Genomic DNA, 20,835 nt, shown 5'->3' on the forward strand with positions numbered 1-20,835 from the left:
AATCGTCGTTTACCAGGAAAATCCGTTTTTTACCAGAAACGAACAGTTGTTACCGGGTATATCTTTAATTTAACATAAATATAACCTAATAATGATATAAATCAATGTAAACAACTGCCTCGCAGAATACCAGTGCTGTCAATTTTACTGACATGGAAACACAGTTATGATGAGTAAAATTTATGACTACTAATTACATGTATGATAAATTAAAACACTACGCAAGCTTCATTTGAATTGTGAGATTTCCAGTTTATGCGGCAATCCATTTGTCGATGTCATGCTGTCGGTAAACTGTTAAAAAAAGTTTCGCGTAGAGACTTCAAAATGGATGTCAAACATCTGTTTGAAACAACCACAAAAAAAAAAAAAAAAAAAAAAAAGATAAATTTTGATCTGTTAAAATATTGTAACGCGAGGGGTCTGACCGGCGTAATCGCGACACCCGGGCGCAACGTGGGAACTGTTTCGTAGGGAAAGTATACCCCTGTCCTTCGGAAATAACGAGGCTGATTTATGTTTTTAACATTTTTATTAAACGCAAAAATCGACAATAAGATTTTCAGTCAATGGTGAATATCACCTGACTTATAGTCATGAAAGTCAATAAAATTGAGAATATGGTGATGTGTGCGAAGAACCCTAGCTATGACGTAGTATGTGACGACATTGTAGGTGGAGTTGGGTAGCGTGTGACGACATCTGACTTCTCTGCTGGTAACGCTGTGTAGGTCGACATCGTTGATGTAGGATGACCTTGACCATCACTTTGTTTCTTCTTGGTTTCAGCTGGCTGAATAACATACCCGACGATCCCGGCCGGACAACTAAAGGGGACAAAATACAATCATGTCCATCTCGGAAGAAACCGCTGCGCAATTGGACTGGAACATCATCAACAGCTCCAAGCTGACGTCTGCGCTTCACCAATGGCGCCCCGGACCCGTACGGCCTTTCACCCAGGGATGAGATGTGCACTTCTCTTCGCCATCATAAACTGCAGGAAGCTTGGCCAGGAACACAAAGCATCTGCAACCAAGGGACCAATATCTCCATGCTTAACTAGATGTCCGGAACCGCGCAAATTTAGATACAAACGTAATTTAGAATTAGGCTCGAAATACGGACACCGTTGGACACTTTTAGTTAGGATAACGCTTTAGTATAACCTTCCAGATTCGCGGTCGAAATCGTTACGTCTGAACGCTAAAGAGGAAATCCACACTGACAAAAATGACCAGTTTCAATCGTTTAATGTGAACTCGTTGCCTGCTCAGGTACATTCTGACTCTCTATTCAATATTACACACTTTAGTACGTACTCCAGCCAATGGCTTCATACACTTCCTTATCACTGGCTTCTTTATGCGACAGGTAAACAAGCCTTACTCAGCTTCTTCAAAATTGACACAATGTATTATAGAGAATACAATAAAAGTTATGACTTGAAATTATTGACATTGTCTATGAAATATTAAATGTCTCCGACATAGAGTGCAAAATAATACAAGTGAGTGGAAACAGTTAATCTAAGGCAGGGTGGCGAGTAAGCTACGGGGAGGATCCAAACAAAGAACGTAACTACTGGTAACTAATAAAATTAAGGTAAGTTTTATTAAAATCCCTTCTTAAATACATGAGGTTGAACGGAAGACGAGTTACCCCCGCAGGGGCAGACTAATAAATAAAAAAGAATCTAACTCACTGACACTAGCTGGTGGAAAGAATTTCGGTGGAACAGGGAATCTCTGTAAAGACTCAGTCACAACCGCACGCACGAATTTTAGGATCGTCTCCTGCGAATTTTGGTTGCAGAAAAATCCGTGGAGTTCGTAGAGGTGGAGGAAAGTTTGCAATGGAAAGGCGCAAGACTGCCTTCTGAGTCGCAGGGGCCACGTGAGATGTCCTTTCAAGCAGGGTCGCAAATTGCAAGGCGCAATGGCCGTGGAAATTGTATACCTTTCTAGAATTTGTCTTGCTACCTGCGTACGTGGCACGAACTCGCCATTTATGAAGAAAATGTAACGCATGGCGAAAGTAGTTCCCTTTACGTCACTTTTGCTTCATACTTGCCTCACACGCTTGAGATGAGGTAGCCTACTGACGGCGTACGTCAGTTTTGCCTCCTGTTCTCCCCTTCTTTCTTTTCCCTCCTCCCTTCTTTTCTGCTCTCTAAGCTTCTTTCCTTTGCCCTTTGGGGGCATATTAGAAGCTGAAATAAGCAAAATTCTAAAATTTTAAAAAATGTTGTAGGCCCCTACACGTTGCACAATCGACGTTAATTGTCGAGATACTAGAGTGTGTCGTGAGCACGCCTTTTCACACTCCTGGCGTTGGGGTGACGCATGTACGACGCATTCCTGCCACGCTTTTGACTTTGTTCGTTGGCTGTGAGGGCGTACGCCGTACTCAACACGCACCTTCATTGCTTACCACTTGCTTCGCCCACTTGGGAACTCCTTGCGAGGGGGGCAAGATACGATTGCGGCCTTGCTTTTCGCAGATTATTCGTAGAATCTTTAAGACAATATTATCCGTTTGTGCTTACGGGCTGTCTGCGAACTCCAAATTCTGCAAAAAGAACTTGCGTGGCACGTAAGATGCTGCGCAAAATTTGGACGTAAACAGGCCGTAAGAGCCCGTACCGTGGATTAAGGTTTTTGAAGGCCCCGCTTTGAGCTCTGCAGCACTATTTATAGACTCCGCTACGTCATGCACGCGCTGCGGTCAAAGGTCAGGGTCGCGACCCAACAGCATGGTCGTTGAGCATGGAAGTGTCACTAGCATTGAAGATTTAGGGCTATTTTTCCTTTATTTCGGATTTAAATGAAAGACTTAACTACGGAGTTTGTATGGATAAACCCCAGGACATGTGGCTCTAAGGAAAACGAAATTTTTAGGTAAGATTAAGTGCAAAACAAAAAAATAAATAGATAAATAAAAATAGAAACAGGTTATAGCAGACGATCTTGAAGCCCGTATTTACTTTATTTATAATGATTTCTTATAGCGGATTCGTAGACCCTGTGACTCCAATTGTTACAATATGTTCACAAATTCTATGTAAATGATGACCTTGCGTTTCGAAAAAAAAAAGCAACGAAAACAGTCAATTAGGTTTCCATGCAGCTCCTATTATATAACATCAGTGACCAAATATCAATCATTTTCGATTACGATGACTGCAAGTATTTTTCAGAGGAAAAAGTGTTGGTTTGGAGAGTTTTAGATTAAGCTTACTACTGGATAAAAATGGAAATTTACCTTAGTATCGTGGCGTATACAGTCTATTTGATTCTTCCCGACATGCACGTCTCAGCCGTGTCTTGGCTCCATATATTTATGACTCCATTGGTCACATATTGTAAATGTCGTTACCAAGTAACTGGCAGCGCAGTACGAACCTCTCAGGTAACTCACCTAAATCTTGATCAGCTGTATTGTATCTGTGACAGACATGACAGGCATAACATCACTTAAAAAAAAATCAGCAGACACAAGATAACGTCCTTGGGAGCGACTGCTAGGGTCTGGGGTTTATTCATTGAATTAATTAAAGTCACGCTGGCAAACTCGTTAAGTCGGGCTTGCATTTTCCAGGCCAAAGTTTCGTTTACGATTTATCCACAATTAAAGTAGCTGGTTCACCTGTAAAATATTTACCGATGTGTGATATACCTTTTAAACGTTAACAAGTTAACAACTCTGTGAGGACTTGGGTGCGAAGACGATGTCGGACTTGGTCTAAAGAGTAGTAAAGAATATAAACGAGGTAAGCTGCCTTTAGATTTTTTTGTTAAAAGCAACTGAGTAAGCTGTTTTATTTTTACTTGAATCATGATTCTTTGTAACACACTATAGCCGTTTTATAAAAACAATGTGGTTTTATCAAGTCATGCCCCAGCAGGCAAACGACATTGATTCCACGCTGATTCAACGTTGATCCACCAAAAGTAATGTTGATTCAACGGTGAATCAATGTCGTTTGTCTGCTGGGGCGTATGTGCGAGCGTGTGTGCGTCTGTGTGTGTGTGTGTGCGTGTACATGTATGTGTGTTTGCTTGCATACGTTTACCTGTACATGTGTATGTATGCGTGCATGCCATGTGTGTTTGTAATGATCGAGAGAAGTAAAAGTAAGCATGTTAAAACTTATATGCTAAAATGTGCACACATTTATCACCTAAAAAGCATATGAATCATAGAAAACATACAAACAATTCTGGATATATATATCGCTCAGATTTTATTATGTATACATGTACTAACGTATCTTTAACAACAACAACAACAAAAAAGCCTCTGTATTTGTAATATGGCAGCCCATGGAAACACAAAAGCACAAGATCAGTGTCAGATCACGTCTTGACACGTGTCAGGTCAGCCAGGGAAAGGCTGAAAATAGGCTCGTCTCAGTGTGTATTGGTATTGATGATGTCGTCAGTCTAGTTCTCTAAAACAGTAGCGAGATTTACAGGAAAATGTATTTCAGTAAGGGTCCTTTTTTGTTTAACGCCTATTAAAATATGTTGTTCATAATAGAAAAAACATCTTTGTAAAACCTCATTTTGCAACCGCACTGTAACCAAAGAAAAACGCTATCTTTTGTATTTCCCAATGAACGAATATTTAGGCGGGTATGTTGGAACGTTTTTACCTACGTCACATTTAAACGCTTCGCGTCTTTCATGCAGTAGTTACGTAAAGTCTTTTTCCCTTTTATGTAGCACCTCACTATAAAAAGGAAAAAGAGTTTACCTACTTACTGCATACTTGGACCGAATCAGCTAGGGGTTAAAGATAATTATCCCTTAACAGCTTTACAAGGCGTAACAGACATTTAAGCCGGTCAAGTTGACAGCAATTTAGTGAGACTCCCCAGGGAGTTAGGCATGGAAACCCAGTCTGACCTTGGTTAAAACAGACGTTACATTAGGCTTCCTACTCGGGGACACTTGCACTGTATTAAGATTTTTCTTTAAATTATGTCATTATTATTACGATAATTTCACTACTGTTTCAATATTGTCCCTATTACGCCAGTCTCTCATAGCGTAGTCGGTCGCCTGGAATTGAACAGCGTACGGGTACACATGTAGTGGTATTAGGCTGAGCGACGTCGCAGAGATCCCGTGAGTCCACACTATAACACTGATATTTTAATCAAACACTAAAAATTCAAGCACATTTACTGGCACATGCTATTGCACTGTATGACTTCTGAGGTCAGGTTGCACTAAGAGGTTATAATCAAGGGACGACCACAGGCAGCTTAGTGGTTTACAATATTTATTATGGAAAACTACACGGTACATGTACGTGTAAATAATATGCCGTGATATAGTAATGACTAATCTGTACCGGTTCAGTTCTGCAGCCTTCCCTTAGCGAAGAACTGAAAACCCTTTCAGAAACAGGATCCGAGAATCGGTTTTATCTACACGTACGGCTTTACAACCGAAAACTTAACCATAACTTTAACACCCAATATTTTCCGTCTTCTACATTTGATAATTGATCTGCATCCACCCGTCTTTCTTTCTTTGTATGACGGTTCAAAGTTGTTTTAACATTTTGATACTGAAGTTCAGGCCAACTTTTTTAGTTATATAATACATCAAGATGTGACAGATTTATGATAATTACAGTGTTTATCGCAAGTTTTACACAACCCTGTTGCCAACCTGTGTAAGGTACAGGTACCTCTATATATTTCTATATATAACACACAGGCCGGGCCCTCTATACAATTATTAGCAATGCTGCAGCCGCGAACAATAGAAGTTCAGGTGTTAAATAAGGAGAAAGCCAGCGCTGTGCAGCTCTATACAGAGAGGGAGGGAAATCGATATTAAACTGACACAGAAGAGCTGGGTACAGGCGCCATGTTTAGAGATACAGCAGGTAGAAATGCACAGGTGATGCCTTTTTCTGTTTTAGTTGTTAGCTTAACAAGCAGTGGAGTTTGTCAATATTGTCCCCAAGTACACGTAAAGTAGTTCTAGTTGTATTGGTGAGTGCAGTTTTAATGAGGTAGGAAATTTTGGCTAAGAGAGGATTTCTCCATAAAGATGATATATTCACTGTGGTGACCGCATCATCTGCCCAGACACACAGTGTTCACTCTGGGGTCAGCGGCAAACTGGCAGAACCCATCTCACGGCGAAAACATTGGATAGCCGAGGTTTAGAACGATTTTAAACCCGCTGTCTTGTAGACTTAATTACCTCACCCGCTGAAGGTACATGTAAAGGTCTTCACAGAAGAACGCTGGGGGCCGTTCCTCGGCGTTTCTGATGGACAGAGTGGCCTTAAAGACGAGGGCTGTGGTGCCGAGTCTTATTTTCCTTCTGCCGCATTGCTTTTCGACATTTAAAAGGTTTTATGAAGTCACTGTCACGCATGGATTATTGTCGCGTTCGCGTAGGGCGGGGTCCGTTTATTTACAAATACACAGGTAGGCATTGGTAGTCGCAATCCCGTTTTTTTAACCTAAATAACAAACACAATAAGTGAGATACTTGAGGTGTAAATGCCTGACTATATAGGGAGTGTGTGTCTACTACTGTACTCAGGTCTATATCCACGGAGACTTATATAACGGTTGTTATGGTTGTCATGATCAATACACACTGGTTACCAGTATAAGCCTCTAACTACAGTACTTATTATATAGAAAAACAGCACCCTTCAAGATTACACTGAAATGGCATACCCTGTATATAGAGCTGATCAGAGAGTTATTGATGCGTGGGTATTACTGAATTGTTGCTGTTCAAATGATATCAAGTCAGTATCAAAAGCAATCCCTACTCTAAGTAAGCAGACGCGTAGGAAGGGGGGTAAACATTAATGTAAAATGGCGACGGGGGATATTTACTATTGGAAATCGCTTGAATGGAGAGCCCCCTCCTAATTCCTACGCCTATGGTCAGATTTACATATACAGGCCCGTAGCCAGGAGGGGTTCAGGGGGTTCGAAAGAACCGCCCTTTTTGCTAGGAAAAGGTCCACTCTGGGTAAAACTTGATCTAGGTACATGGAGTTTTTATGGAAAAAGGTCCACTTTTTCAGAAAAAGAACCCCCCTTTTGAAATTGCTGGCTACGGGCCCGCATATACTGTATATTATACACCATTATACACCGTCACACCTGTACAAATTAATGGGGAACGGACTACAGTTCCTAGCGGACTACCCCGTTATTGTGGCGTTCGGAGCCTGCTCAAGGGTCCTAAATAATTTTTGGTGTTTTAGAGAGCAAACAGTGCCCTTTGGTACGGTTTGGAACTATGATTTAGCCAGCCAAAATTTTAGTTTCAAAAGGGGAATATTGGTGTGATATATTTTTACAGAAACCGAAGGGGGGGGACTTCAAACAGGTTTCATGCTTTAGGGTGAGTCCTTTACGTGGAATACATGTAATATCATTAATAATAATAATACAATTACAATTTTGGAGATTGAAGTAATTTTAGCATATACTGATTTCCCAGGTGCGGTTCTGTCAAGTCAACTGAAAAGCTCCCCATCTCTCAATCTGAGTGAATAGCCTATAAGTATATATAGACTATCGGAAAGCTTGGCCAGTTGGTGGCCGATTAAGGGTGCATTCCCAGAGATTTAGATCGATCCAGAGATTTAGATTTAGATCGACCTAACTCCCTGGGGGTTCACGCTAAATTGCAGTCAGCCGAGCGCGCACCATAGTTAAATACCCCCTTACAGCTTTTAGAAGGCGGGACAGACGCTTAAGCCGGCTAAGCTGACAGTTATCTAGTGAGACTCCCCACAGGGATAGATCGATCTAAAATCTACGGGAATGGGGTCTTAGACCCCATTCCCACAGATTAGATCGATCCAAACTAGATCGACCTAACTCCCTGGGGGTTCACGCTAAATAGCTGTCAGCCGAGCGGACACGAAAGTTAATTACCCCCTTACAGCTTGTAGTAGGCGGGACGGACATTTAAGCCGGATTTACTGACAGTAATCTAGTGAGATACCCCACGGGGATAGATCGATCTAAAATCTATGGGAATACACCCTAAGAAACAGCGTTTGCTTCGAAGTTTTATCAAGACATAAATGTAAAAGGAAAACTTTGTGGTAACTTTAAAAAAAGATCCTCTGCTAACTATTTTTAACAAAAAAAAAAGCAAATAAATATAAATATGCACGAATCTCGAACAGGTCACATGATAGGTCAGCTGACGAGGATTAGGAGGTCAAGTTCAGATGGGAGTTTGGTGGCGCTTATATTCTGCTGGAGGTTAGTTTTCAATTGTGTTTTTGTATGAAATAGATGTGGTATTTGATGAGTGGCATTATTAAAGACTTCTGCACCAGTAACCCCAACATTAACAATAACTAATGTTGCAGTGGAATGTATAGCGAGTATGAAATGTGAAGATTAAATGTTTATAACACGTTCACGTTATTTAAGTTGCAGTGTTGTTACTAATGACGCTCACGTTGCACTGCAGTCTTTCAACTGTAGTGTGCGGAAAAGAACATTAAATACGCAAAATTGACCACGCTTTTACTGTTACGGAATCACTACATGCAATGATGCATTTTTGAGGATAAAAACGCTGCACGCTTTACAAAAAAAAAAAAAAAAAAAAAAAACACGACTCGAGCCGTATGTGGCTGAACAGAACAGGAACACTGATCTCTAAGAAGAAGTGCAACGCGGGCCAAAATTGCTACCCCTCCTTTATTTTCCAATAAAGACCTTGGTCCCAAACGTCTGAGATCAGTTTCTTTCTTCCCGAAGAGGGAGAAGGGTAGAACTTGATTTGGGGCAAATTTTGTCAATTTAGACAAGCCATAAAACTGGGCATATTTTACCGCTTTGTAAGTAAAATACTAAAGGTTGGTGGCGGTGTGGAGCACTGTTATTCAAACATTAAAGGCCTTTTTACCTGATAATATAACGCTGAAAGTTTACGGACATAACGCCATCAAGTGACACTGTACAGCAAATTATCAAAAACAACTGTAAACAAGTAGGAAGAAAATGATGATAACTCTAATTTTATAAAAAAATATTGTAAGTTCTACGGGCGCCCTCGTTAGCTATCCATTATCTCGTCCTATTTACACTATATCTTTCCTAAACTACGGTTTATATGTTTGTAACAAAAGCGATACTCATCCTGTGACATTGTGTGCATTTGGAGGCCTACCTGTATAACTGTGTATTGTATCTTTCAGGTGTCTCCTGGCGTTCAGTGCTGCACAAGATATAAATCAAGCGTTGTCGTTGTAGAAAGCTAACAACATCGCTATGGAGGAGCAAGCTATTGGGAAAGTACCCTCACGAAGTATAAAAAACGACTCATGCAGTGCCGGAAAACTATGCAGAACAATGATCAGGTCCATAGCTATCTTTTTTGGGATATCCACGTTATTCATTCTTATAAAACTGTCGGATGTCTTCTCTTTAAAGCAGATACCTGTGCGTTACCCAATTCCTGCTGCAAAGGTTGTGACTAAGGAAAGCCAAACCACTACGTATTCCCATACAAAGGTCACCCGTGGCCCGCCCGGCAAGCCTAAGCTGATTCTGTCCTGGACCCCGGGACCCGGGTGGGACTACATGCACCTCAGAGACTACGCCAAGCCGGTCTTTAAATCCCTTGGCTGTAAAATAGACAACTGTATCTACACTGAGGATAAGTCTTTGGCTGATAAAAGCGACGCTATTGTTTTTATAGCCAGAAGTTTGGGAAGGAAACCTAAAAAACTGCCTCACCAGCGCTGGGTGTGGGTGACGCACGAGAGCTCGTGTTACTCCGGGGAAGCTGGTGGTGCTTGGGCGGGAATGTTTAATTGGACGATGACATTTCGGCGAGATTCCACAATTTTTACACCGTATCAGTTTGTTGTGGAGCGGGAAAAACCCCTTGCCAAGAATTTCACGGCAATAGCATTGAAGAAGACGAAGTTAGTGGCTTGGATGGTCAGTAACTGTCACACTAAGAGTAATCGAGAGAGGTACGTCGCAGAGTTGAAGAAGCACATCCCCGTTGATGTGTACGGTGGGTGTGGTCCGTTAAAATGTTCCAAACGGGACAACGAAAGATGCCTGGAGAACATTAACAGGGACTACAAATTTTACCTGTCCTTTGAGAATAGTATCTCAACTGATTACGTCACAGAGAAATTTTGGAAAATGTTGGATCGTGACATAGTGACGGTAACGAGAGGTCCTGCCAATTATTCCAGGGTTGGAATAAAACCCGAATGGCACATCAACACAAACGACTTTAAATCTCCAAAAGATTTAGCAGCCTACCTGAAATATTTAGACAAAAACGTGACGGCTTATGTTCAATATTTAGAGTGGAAGAATCAGTACACCACAGGGAACCGACTGAAGGCGTACTGCGACCTCTGCGCCAAGTTAAACGACCCCAGTGAGCCAGTCACGTGGTTCCGGCCAGGGACGCTGGCCAACTGGTTTAACAAGGGTCACTGTATAGCACCCAAAGACTTGAATTTTAAACGTAGAAAAAGACGCCAAACAGACACTTTTATATATTAAGATGGACATGGGGTGCTTTTTTTTTAACATGCTAAGTCAATTGTTTAGACTGCAGTCAAGGGACGTGTTTGAGTAGTTTTAGATATTTTCCCGGTGATTAAATCATGCTACACAATTTTAAGAATTTAATCGGCGTACGAAGATAAATGATGTAATGCTACTGATACAGTTTTAGATTGGTGATTAAAAATTACAATATTATTTATTTAAAGCCTAGTTCTATTTTTACAACCAACTCCTGTACTTGTATGCAAAGTAGGGTCAGCCGGCTGTCCGCTAAGTGGCAAGTTGAATGTCATGCCATGTTCTGCCGTCTTAAAGGGACAATAACTCTTTGTTTTGGCCAAAAAATGAATTAAACAATTTTCCCATATTTAGCAATGAATAATGAATCCATTTTTACACTCCAAGTTAGTCCCTGTTTTTATTATTATTATTATTTTTTTTTTAATATATAAAAAGTTTGTTTTTTTTTTTTAATTTTGTTATAATCCCTTAAGAGATTATAAGAGAGTAAAGCCATCAATGGAGGTCACGTGGTCTAAAGACAAGCTCAGATATCAGAATAATACCTATAACTATAATAATAGCTATAATTATATTTCTGTGAGTTGTTCACAATGTTTTTTTATTGTGAAATATAGACCTCATACGAAGAGTTATTATCCCTTTAAGTTTTATGGAGACTTGTTTTCAGTCATGAGGAATGTAGCCCAAGAAGCCAGCAGTCATAATCTGCTGTCCGCCCCTCGTGTAAAACACATACTAAACGAAAGTTAACAGGAAAAAACCATTGCAGAATTTCCCTGTCAAAAGAGACGGCTCTTTATTTGTTTATTAATAATGTAATTTTTAACAGAGTAACGCACACAATATCTTGCAACATAGGTGAAGCATATTCCATGATATTTTATACATCATATTCTTCGAAGCATTTTGGTACATGACACCATTTACCTTCAGGCGACACAAAGCATACGAGATGTGTGTGTAGGTACGTGAAAGATAACATGGTGATGGTTGATTTAACCCGTACAAATTACAAGGTACCCGAAGGCATTATTTTTGGACATTATTATTATTTCTTAAATCAAAATTTAAAAATTCTACCTTGAGTATGCTTTCGTTGGGGCGGCGTTTATGAGTCCCTATGAGTGGACTTTGTTTTAAGTTGCTCTCTCCTTTATTTCAGTTGACATGCCTGCACTGCAAATGTACTGGAAGTTCCGGTAGACGGGGACTGGACATTTCCGGTAGACAGGGTTGGACATTTCCGGTAGACGGGGCCTGGACATTTCCGGTAGACGGGGCCTGGACATTTCTGGTAGACGGGGCCTGGACATTCCGGTAGACGGGGACTGAACATTTTTCAGATATGTCACATGCACAGTTAAGACTCTTAGGAAGTAATATCAGTATTCCGTAACAACGTTCACTCTATGGACAAGGACGACGTAAAGACAATCTCAGTTATTCAATCACACATGTAGCACATAGTGGCGGGTTTTAAAGAAACAAGACACTTATAACTGGGGGATTGAACTGCTTCTTGCCGTGTGTTCAGTTGTCCTATGTAACATTTTGTACTTGGTGTGAATACAATGCCTGTTTCCTGTGAGGCAATCTGTGGGTGACCCAAGTATTGAGGACAAATGGAAAAGGAAGCAGGAATTAGGGTCGACACCACAAGAGGGCTGTCTCACCCCGTTAACACGTGTAAGGCTTCACTGCTATATGTGATTATTTTCCTCTCTGTGGGTTCATTGCTGATGTATTTTATAACTACGGATTTGCATTCAAAGAGGAACGTCTATTTACAGCCGGTAAAATGGACTGTCAACTTCCCTAAATTAACTACTGCTTACAACAAACCTTCACAAAACAGCACATCGTATTCCAGTGAAGATCGGAAAAAAGAACCTAAACCAAAAATACCCACGAACCAAAAGAACCAAGCCAAGGCCGGCGTGATTGAGGAACAGTTGAATCAAACCGATCTGCATGGAACAGAAAAACCAAAAATAAACTCTATGCAGACGACTTCGCCTGTTTCCGGTAAACCCAAACTTGTCCTGTCTTGGACTCCAGTGCCGGGCATGGACTATATGACACTTAGAACTTATAAAAAACCGGAGTTTAAGAGCTTGGGCTGCCCAATCAGTAACTGTATCTACACTGAGGATAAGTCTTTGGCTGATAAAAGCGACGCTATTGTTTTTATAGCCAGAAGTTTGGGAAAGAAACCTAAAAAACTGCCTCACCAGCGCTGGGTGTGGGTGACGCACGAGAGCTCGTGTAACTCCGGCGAAAATGGCGGAGTTTGGGAGGGAATGTTTAATTGGACAATGACATTTCGGAGGGATTCGGATATTTTTGCACCATGGTTTTTTCTAAAAAAACGGGACAAACCTTTGATCAAAAACTTTACGGAAATCACATTGAAGAAAACCAAAATGGTGGCTTGGTTTGTCAGTAATTGTAATACTCAGAGCAGACGAGAGGATTACGTCAGAGAGTTGCAGAAGTACATCAAAGTGGATATTTACGGAAATTGTGGTCCTTTAAAATGCTCAAAGAGAGAAAATGAAAAATGTGAAGCTAAAATGAAAAAAGAATACAAATTTTACCTCTCATTCGAAAATAGCATCTCGACGGACTACATATCAGACAAATTTTGGAAAACCGCAGGACAGAACATTGTACCCATAACGCGCGGAAGTCCGGCAAATTACTCCAGAGTAGGAATACAACCAAGTTGGCACATTTCCACAAATGACTTCAAGTCACCGAAGGACCTGGCACATTATCTTCATTATCTAGCTAATAATGTCACGGCTTATGTAAAATACTTGGAGTGGAAAAGTGTTTACGATGTAGATTTACGTCTTAAGTCGTATTGCGAACTGTGTGCAAAGCTGAACGATCCCAGCGAACCGGTCACTTGGTACGCCAAGGGGAAGCTGGCAGAATGGTTCAATAAAGGACACTGTTTGCCCCCAAGTGATTTGAACTTTAAAGGAAACACGGATAGGAAAACTAGGAAAAGATAGGCAAGCATAAACATTGAATTAGAAAAAAACAAGGAATGAAACTATAACTAGGCAGCAAATCTGTCAACTGTACAGACAAAAAGTATAACATAATAGGGTTATTTTGTCAATTGTGATGCAATCAAACATTATGCTTAAGAGCAAAATTAACTTCAGATTTTAATTTTGCAAAAGAAGTAACACGGATATCAGAAATATGTAACTGACACAAGACTTCAGGGCCATGAGAGTTCCTGTTTACACATTGAAAATTTCGGAATAAAAAAATTGCAAAAATTCAAGAAAATAAAATCCAATTAAGCTGATTTTCTAATTTGAGCTGTATATTAAACCTAAGAATCATCTTTGTGAGTTACAAAATAATAAGTTAAATGGTTTTCATTTCATAGCATTTGTGGTGGCAGTCCACAGAATAGTTTTTTTATGCAATTTTACATGATAAAGAGCATAATCACCAATAGTTTTCAATCATCTTCTAAGCATAACATGTGGCTGTTACATTCAAATAATGTACTCGATAACTATCTTGTGGCTTCATGCGTTGAGTTTCAACATTCCACACTGAAAATGCCAATATGTGAAAAAAGAAAATCTTGCAAAGAAACTGCACATCTTCCAGAAAAAGAACCCAATGAGTTTTCCAACTCTTGCTGTATCTTAGTCCAACGAATCGTTTTGTTAGTTTGACAATCATAAAAAGCAAATATTTCTAAAATTGTGTGAAAATAACACCAATAACAATGTGAAAAATCAGAATCAACCACACTAAGAGACAACCCAACAGAATTCCTAAGTGCCCATGCACATCCCTGATTATTATTCTATTTAATACCGAAATATCCTCATTGTTAGGAGTGGTATAGGAGAAGATAGCAATTATTATGTGTAAAGAATTAAGCATCAACAACCCCAGTGGTTGCACTGAAAATCAATTTAGTTATTTGTGGGTCCATCATCTACTTGCAAAAAATATTTGAAACGAAAATCCCTAAAGTTTTGGCCGCTATCACTGGTCAAAAATGAACCACAAATAAACGCACTCACTCACCAATGGGTAAATAAGCAGAGCAAGAGATTTATGAATTTTTTCTAGTAAAATTGCATTTTGTAAAGATGAAACAGAAAGGTAACAATTATATATTAAATATCACTTCACTCGGGATCTTTTTAACAGTAACTAACCACATTTGGACAGGCTTTAATATAATTTAATAGGGCACAGAGATGAAAGTGTCACTTGGTCTCCTCTTCAAGTGGAGGTACCGCAGACGCCGAGGGAGGGGCAGGTGCCCGTCGTTTTTTCCTTGGAATCCTCTTAAATTCAAAACGTGATAGATTACATTGATTCAAGTAATCCACGTAGAATATACTACAGCTAGTCGCACTGTCAACACACAGGTCCCCCGGCGCCCTACATGTAGTTTGAGTCCTACTACAGTGTTTATTAATAAATATATTTCAACCCTTGCAGCACAGCAGACCTCCTCAACACGTACACGTGTATATCTAGGTCAAACTGCCTGCCAGTATTGCAATACAAATAACACATTCTCATGAAGCTAATTTTACCGGTATTGAACATCTCAAAATGCGTTTCCCCGTTCTAATACACGATGTCAACGCATGTGAACGTTAACGTCCCACGACAGTGGCGACCTCAATTGAGGGGATGTGTCACTAAACAGCCGACTAAATGCGGTTGTCGTCGCCAAAAATCTGACTACTGCAGCTGTAGATCTGTTATGTTGAGATCTAAATACTAGTTGTTACATGCAACAAAACCAGTGTTTTGAAAACATAATTGATGTTGCCTCTTCTACAATGTTGACGGAGGTTTGTACGAAGAAAATTAAAAAAAGGGAACGAGCGCGTAAACTGGATAACCAACCAGCCAGGAAAAAGCTATTTTGGATGAGTTCCAGTTGATATAGAGCTGTATATGAAGTCAATTTTTTGCCACAAAACCAACCGAATGCCAGCATATAGTTTCAAATAGAATAACTAATTAAGAGACTTTCCAAAAGACATTGCTTAAATTACCCGAAAATGATATTTGAACGGTTTTTCTGCTAGCTTTTTGTGCTGTATATACATGGGGCAGAAAAGGAGGTCACATAAGTGGATTAAATTTCTGACCAAAATTATAGAAGAGGGCAGTCTAAAGTTTTTTTGTAGCTGATCCAGTGATTTATTCAGTTTATCCCTCGGCATGTCGACTTTATTTGAGTTGTATAAGAAACTAGTAGAAGTGGTTTATATCTGCGAGGAGTTATAACTGTTATAACTCCTTGATATGTGTTACTGGGAATCCGCGCTCTTCTGATGCTTGGTTCATATGTACCTTAATTTTAAGTTTCCTACTGACCTCCCCTTCTCCGCCTTCTATGACGATAGACACAAATGGCCCAGTTTGTTTATTTTAACGATATAGTTTAACGCCATGAGGTCAAGGTGACGGTTCTGCTCTAATCTGTTTACCCAAGTTAACAGGGCTGCCCTATCGACTGGGAGATTTACGTATAAAGTAAGTTGTATTTTTAACAATATATATTCTGTCACGTTAAGTAGTTGGCTGATTTCAGTTCTGGTGACAGTATACATACATGTATCCGCGTGCTCTAAATAACAAACTCTTCAGCATATCTAGTTACCGGGACATACCATGTACAATGTACCAGCCATACACATTGGGATTCACTATTCACAGACATATTTCTGATAATTCTATGCATATTTCTGTACTGTTAGTATGTTATCATTAAGTTGACTTCATCACTGAGCTGGCATCTGATAGAGATATGTAACGTGACAGAGAGTTCCCCATAACAGAGAGTCCGTTTCTCATTCATTTGTACAGGTGAGCCTCGTCCTAGATTTTGACCCACTTAGCTCAGACTAACCCTAACCATTATAACTATATGGAGGGCGGACTTTCTGTTACACGGACCCTCAGTTTCGTTACACCGGCTGACATGGCACCATTCCGTCCATAAAATAATGATACAAAGCAGCAGTGGGGTGCACTCCTCATGCTGAAAGTCTATAGACCAGCTGGTATATGACACTTAGCTTTCTCATATTACAATGATATAAAGCAGCAGTGGGGTGTCCTCCTCATGCTGTTGGTCCAGGCATACGTCTGGGATGCCATGACATCAGAGCCTCCATGTACTAGTACACCATCATCAACAATATTTTCTGATCTGCATTTTTATTGTAATTAATATTTTATTGCATATTTCAATTCATGTGCAATCCAGAGTCAGCTATGAGTGCAGGTTTAAGTTTCGCACACAGACCACTAACCCACCGCTTAGATGCCCGGATATTGCCCGACTACCTGGATGAGAGAGTGGCCGAGCACCCTGACAGGGAGGCGATCGTCTTCTACACAGGACCAGGACAGAGAGCAGCACTTTCCTACAGACAGGTGCACAGACGGTCTCTTCAGTGTGCGGCAGGTAGGACACACAAGTGTAGCTTAGAACACTAGAAACGCGCCCAGAGAACGCAGACATCCGCCAAAGTAAATCATTAACTAATAAGTAACCGTAAACCACAAACACACACACACACACACACACACACACACAATCCGATACAAAGATGATTTTAAAGGTTATTTAATTTAGGAGTGAAATTGCACAGTATAGAACATGATAATTAGTCACAAGAATATCTTTACGTTATTAAAGCCTCGCCAATTATCTGCTCTATTTCGCGTAAAGCTCAGCGCCTCGTACTTTATCTATACCATAAAATGGAACTTGAATATCAGAAAGAACAATTTCAAAGTTTCATTCGAACGTACTAGTACATATTGCTTTTTTAAAATGTCTTACGGCAGTGTAAACATGATATTTCTATTTCTATACCTATCCCTTCATGTACAGACAATTTTTTTATGTGTCTATTAGAAGAGGCCGTGTATAGCAGGATGTGTCTTTCTGTTTCAGGTCTCTTAGAACTGGGTCTGGTGCTGGGAGATCGTGTTGTTATCACTGCCCCAAACTGTCTTTTTCAAGTGTATAGCAGGGTGTGTCTTTCTGTTTCAGGTCTCTTAGAACTGGGTCTGGTGAAGGGAGATCGTGTCGTTATCACTGCCCCAAACTGTCTTTTACAAGTGTATAGCAGGGCGTGTCTTTCTGTTTCAGGTCTCTTAGAACTGGGTCTGGCGCTGGGAGATCGTGTCGTTATCACTGCCCCAAACTGTCTCGAGTACCTGGACGTACTGCTAGGGTGCTCCAGAGTGGGCGTCTGTCTTATCCTTATTAAGTCTGGCTCGACTCCCGAGGAACTAATGGCCTTGGTGGACAAGTACAAAGTCAAGGTCGTTATCATCCATTCAGGTGGAGACACCAGCTTTGCCACCATCGTCGTGGGCAAGTGCAATGACTTCAATCATCCAATTGAGCGTGTGAAAGTAGTCTGTGTTGATTTCCATGAGGATGCCTCGTTTTGTACCACGTATTCCACCATGCTCGGCAAGGACCTGTCAGAGATACAGACTGCTGTCGTCTTTGCCGCCCAACAAAAGGTTCAGATGGAGGACCCTCTACTTGCCTTGTTAACATCTGGTAGCACGGGGCCACCCAAAGCTTGCCTCTTCAATCACTTCCAGTTCATCCGAGTGTCCCTAAACAACATAGCGGCAGGGTCGGTTCCTGACGGTGCTCGCTTTTTCAATGATCGTCCGTTTTCCTGGAAGGTGGGCGTGGCTGCCGGGCTGAACTTTATCCCTGTTCGAGGAATCACCCTGGTTTCCCAGCCCAGTGCTGTGTCCGTGACTAGAGGTGATCTTGAAACTTCCTTCCGGATCATGCGCACTGAAAGATGCACGCACGCGGTGATTATGCCGTACATGCTGTATGACCTCAGCCTGGCAAAGCCGTCCACAGGGCCGGAACTACCGCCATTGCTGTACGGCCTCACCACCGGGCAGGTTACTCAAACAGATGTTATAAAAAGCTGCGTGGAGAAATACCCGGGTCTAATTATTCTAAATATTTATGGAGCAACTGAGATCGACGGGTGGCCTTCAGAAGAGTACGCGGCAGACAACACAGAGAGTGGCGCCCTCGGGTGGTTTAAAATCCAGGAGGGGGTCGCGGTCAAGGTTGTCGACGACGAAGGCCGGATGGTACCCAGGGGGGAGCGAGGGGAGCTTTACGTTCGTGGACCAGCGGTCTTTGAGGGGTATCTGGATGACGAAAACCTCACGGCTAACGCTCTCACGCCATTGAGGTGGTTTAAAACCGGAGACCTTGCCGTTATGAACGACCTTGACCACATCCGGATACTGGGTAGGAAATCGTTTGCAATAAAAAGGGCAACCGTGTATGTGAATCCAGCGGATGTGGAGAGCGTTCTCTCAGAGAATCCTCTAATTTCTCAGGTGGCAGTTGTTGGGGTCCCTGACCCCAGACTGCACGAGGAACTCTGCGCGTGTATTATTCCTAGCAACGACCCGGAAACGGAAAGTGAAGAGGTCATACTGAAGGAGATTCGTGATTGGTGTAGAAAGCAGTTCCTTCCCGGCCCAGACGGACTTACTCTGGCTCCGAGATATTTTTTTCTGTTCTCGGCGTTTCCGTTGTCACACTCTGGAAAAACGCAGCATCAAGAACTAAGAAAATTGGCCATTGAGAAACTTGGTTTATCATGACCTGAACTCCAAATGAAAGACATGTTTTACGCAAAGCCAAATGATCATTTAAAAAGTAGTATTATCAGCAGGAGCTCAAGTATGCTTTTTGGATACATTGATATGTTAATTGTTCCTCATCCTTTTAGATACATTTTTGTGTTAACCCCATAGCGCCGGGAACCGCACATATGCGGTTCATTTTAAAAAGTCCTCAGTGCCGGGAACCGCATATACGCGGTTTCTGTGTTTACATGCTTGTACTGTCCTCTGTCATTTGTAACAATTCATGCTTCTATCACAAGAATAACTCAATGTTAGTTTTTTGTTTACTACCGGCTTTTAAAAGACGTGTAGCAAGAATTAGATAATGAAAAAGCGATTTATTTCAACCATTGTCGAGGCGCTAAGAAGTCAAAATGGCGACGAGAAGTCCGCAGAAATTATGGTTTGAGAAATGTTCTAGTCTTGATAGAAATTCAGACTTCGGGAAAGTGTCCTTGATAGATTTTGATACTCCGATAACTTCAAAGATTATGTACCTTTGGCTAGTATGAGTTGTCAGAGAGCAGATTCGGACGTGGGGCTTGATTTATGAAAAACGCTGATGATAATAACGGCAGTAACCAAGCAGACGACAATAGTAATTGGAAGGGCTATATTGCTGATAAAATGACTGTAAACGTTCCGTGGCAAGTCAGGCTAAATGTTGCCTTGTGTGCTGTATCAACATGTCTTTTCCTGCTTGTGCATAAATACAAATGTAATATGTTACGTTGTACTGCATCAACATGTCTTTTCCTGCTTATGTATAAGTACAAATGACATATGTTTACTTGTGTGCTGCATCTACGTATGGCTTTTCCTGCTTGAGTATAAATACAGATGTAATATGTTTACTAGTGCGCTGTATCAACATGTCTTTTCCTGCTTGTGTATTAGTACAAATTCCACGTTTGCTTGTATTTTTATGATGCAATTTTTATTCACGAAAGTGTAATATTTGCTCATGATATTGTTTGTATTCTTGTATACATGTATGATTTGAGTGCAAAACAAAATTTTATGAGTATCCTGGTTCAGTTGATTAAAAAACTATAGAAGAACTATTAAAAAAGGCACTTAATTTACAATCTATTTGTAATTATAAACGTAATTAGGTGGAAGTCTTCCAGTCAGCTAGCCCGCCAGTATATTGTGCAACTAGCTGACGTGATGAAGGTTTTTAGGTACAGCACGCATCCCAGGAAATTCATTATAACTCAAAAACTAAATAAGATATCTTTCTGAAATTTTCTGACATTATTTAAAATATATTTCGAATGTTTCTGAGTAAATTTCAACAAATTGTTTGGTAAAGTGAAAAAGAATGTGTATGCTGAAATTAAAGTTTTGTTTTTTACTTCTCTTCGAGAAAAGCAAGTCTCATATTTAAACTCCTGCTATTTCTACCTAAGTTAACAAATATGAATAAAACTGTTATGACTTTAAAGCTTACATTGTTGGCTTTCTAAAAATGTACAGTTCTTAGGTGTTTTCTAGACAAGTGTATACATTATTATTGCTTAAATGAGGCCGCCTGTAAAATT

At 40.6% G+C, this 20,835-nt stretch overlaps 3 protein-coding genes across 10 annotated transcripts; all 3 read left to right on the forward strand.

The window, feature by feature from the left end:
• The first annotated feature begins 1,453 nt into the window (after positions 1-1,453).
• Positions 1,454-10,757, forward strand: LOC106158116 (core alpha-(1,3)-fucosyltransferase). 6 transcript variants are annotated; one of them, XM_013533988.2, is made up of 3 exons: positions 5,745-5,918; positions 8,194-8,272; positions 9,220-10,757. In XM_013533988.2, the coding sequence occupies exon 3, from the start codon at positions 9,293-9,295 to the stop codon at positions 10,550-10,552; it is 1,260 nt and encodes a 419-aa protein (XP_013389442.2). In that variant the 5' UTR covers positions 5,745-5,918; positions 8,194-8,272; positions 9,220-9,292; the 3' UTR covers positions 10,553-10,757. The 6 variants fall into 6 exon arrangements, with proteins under 6 accessions (XP_013389446.2, XP_013389443.2, XP_013389441.2 ...); XM_087012555.1 differs by having other exon boundaries at positions 5,745-5,904; XM_013533992.3 differs by lacking the exons at positions 5,745-5,918; positions 8,194-8,272 and adding an exon at positions 1,454-1,605.
• On the forward strand, positions 2,765-13,907 carry LOC112042190 (glycoprotein 3-alpha-L-fucosyltransferase fut-1). 2 transcript variants are annotated; one of them, XM_087012554.1, is made up of 2 exons: positions 2,765-2,900; positions 11,745-13,907. In XM_087012554.1, the coding sequence occupies exon 2, from the start codon at positions 12,205-12,207 to the stop codon at positions 13,600-13,602; it is 1,398 nt and encodes a 465-aa protein (XP_086868680.1). In that variant the 5' UTR covers positions 2,765-2,900; positions 11,745-12,204; the 3' UTR covers positions 13,603-13,907. The 2 variants fall into 2 exon arrangements, with proteins under 2 accessions (XP_086868680.1, XP_086868679.1); XM_087012553.1 differs by lacking the exon at positions 2,765-2,900 and adding an exon at positions 10,932-11,546.
• A 1,227-nt stretch (positions 13,908-15,134) lies between these two features.
• Positions 15,135-20,020, forward strand: LOC106174383 (medium-chain acyl-CoA ligase ACSF2, mitochondrial-like). Of its 2 annotated transcripts, none has more exons than XM_087012551.1 (3): positions 15,135-16,126; positions 16,863-17,063; positions 17,559-20,020. In XM_087012551.1, exons 2-3 carry the CDS (start codon positions 16,871-16,873, stop codon positions 19,265-19,267), a joined length of 1,902 nt encoding a protein of 633 aa, XP_086868677.1. In that variant the 5' UTR covers positions 15,135-16,126; positions 16,863-16,870; the 3' UTR covers positions 19,268-20,020. The 2 variants fall into 2 exon arrangements, with proteins under 2 accessions (XP_086868677.1, XP_086868678.1); XM_087012552.1 differs by having other exon boundaries at positions 15,148-16,126; positions 17,757-20,020.
• The last annotated feature ends 815 nt before the right edge of the window (positions 20,021-20,835 follow it).

This window comes from Lingula anatina, chromosome 5 (assembly GCF_051362555.1).
Source record: "Lingula anatina isolate TDL-2025a chromosome 5, LinAna3.0, whole genome shotgun sequence".
Classification (NCBI taxonomy): domain Eukaryota; kingdom Metazoa; phylum Brachiopoda; class Lingulata; order Lingulida; family Lingulidae; genus Lingula; species Lingula anatina.

Bases quoted from the DNA above. Each gene is read 5' to 3' on its own strand.
- LOC106158116 (XM_013533992.3), top strand. From the start codon at position 9,293: ATGGAGGAGCAAGCTATTGGGAAAGTACCCTCACGAAGTATAAAAAAC.
- LOC106174383 (XM_087012551.1), top strand. From the start codon at position 16,871: ATGAGTGCAGGTTTAAGTTTCGCACACAGACCACTAACCCACCGCTTA. The intron at 17,064-17,558 runs GTAGGACACACA...TTTCTGTTTCAG, and splicing joins GTCTCTTCAGTGTGCGGCAG to GTCTCTTAGAACTGGGTCTG.
- LOC112042190 (XM_087012554.1), top strand. From the start codon at position 12,205: ATGGAAAAGGAAGCAGGAATTAGGGTCGACACCACAAGAGGGCTGTCT.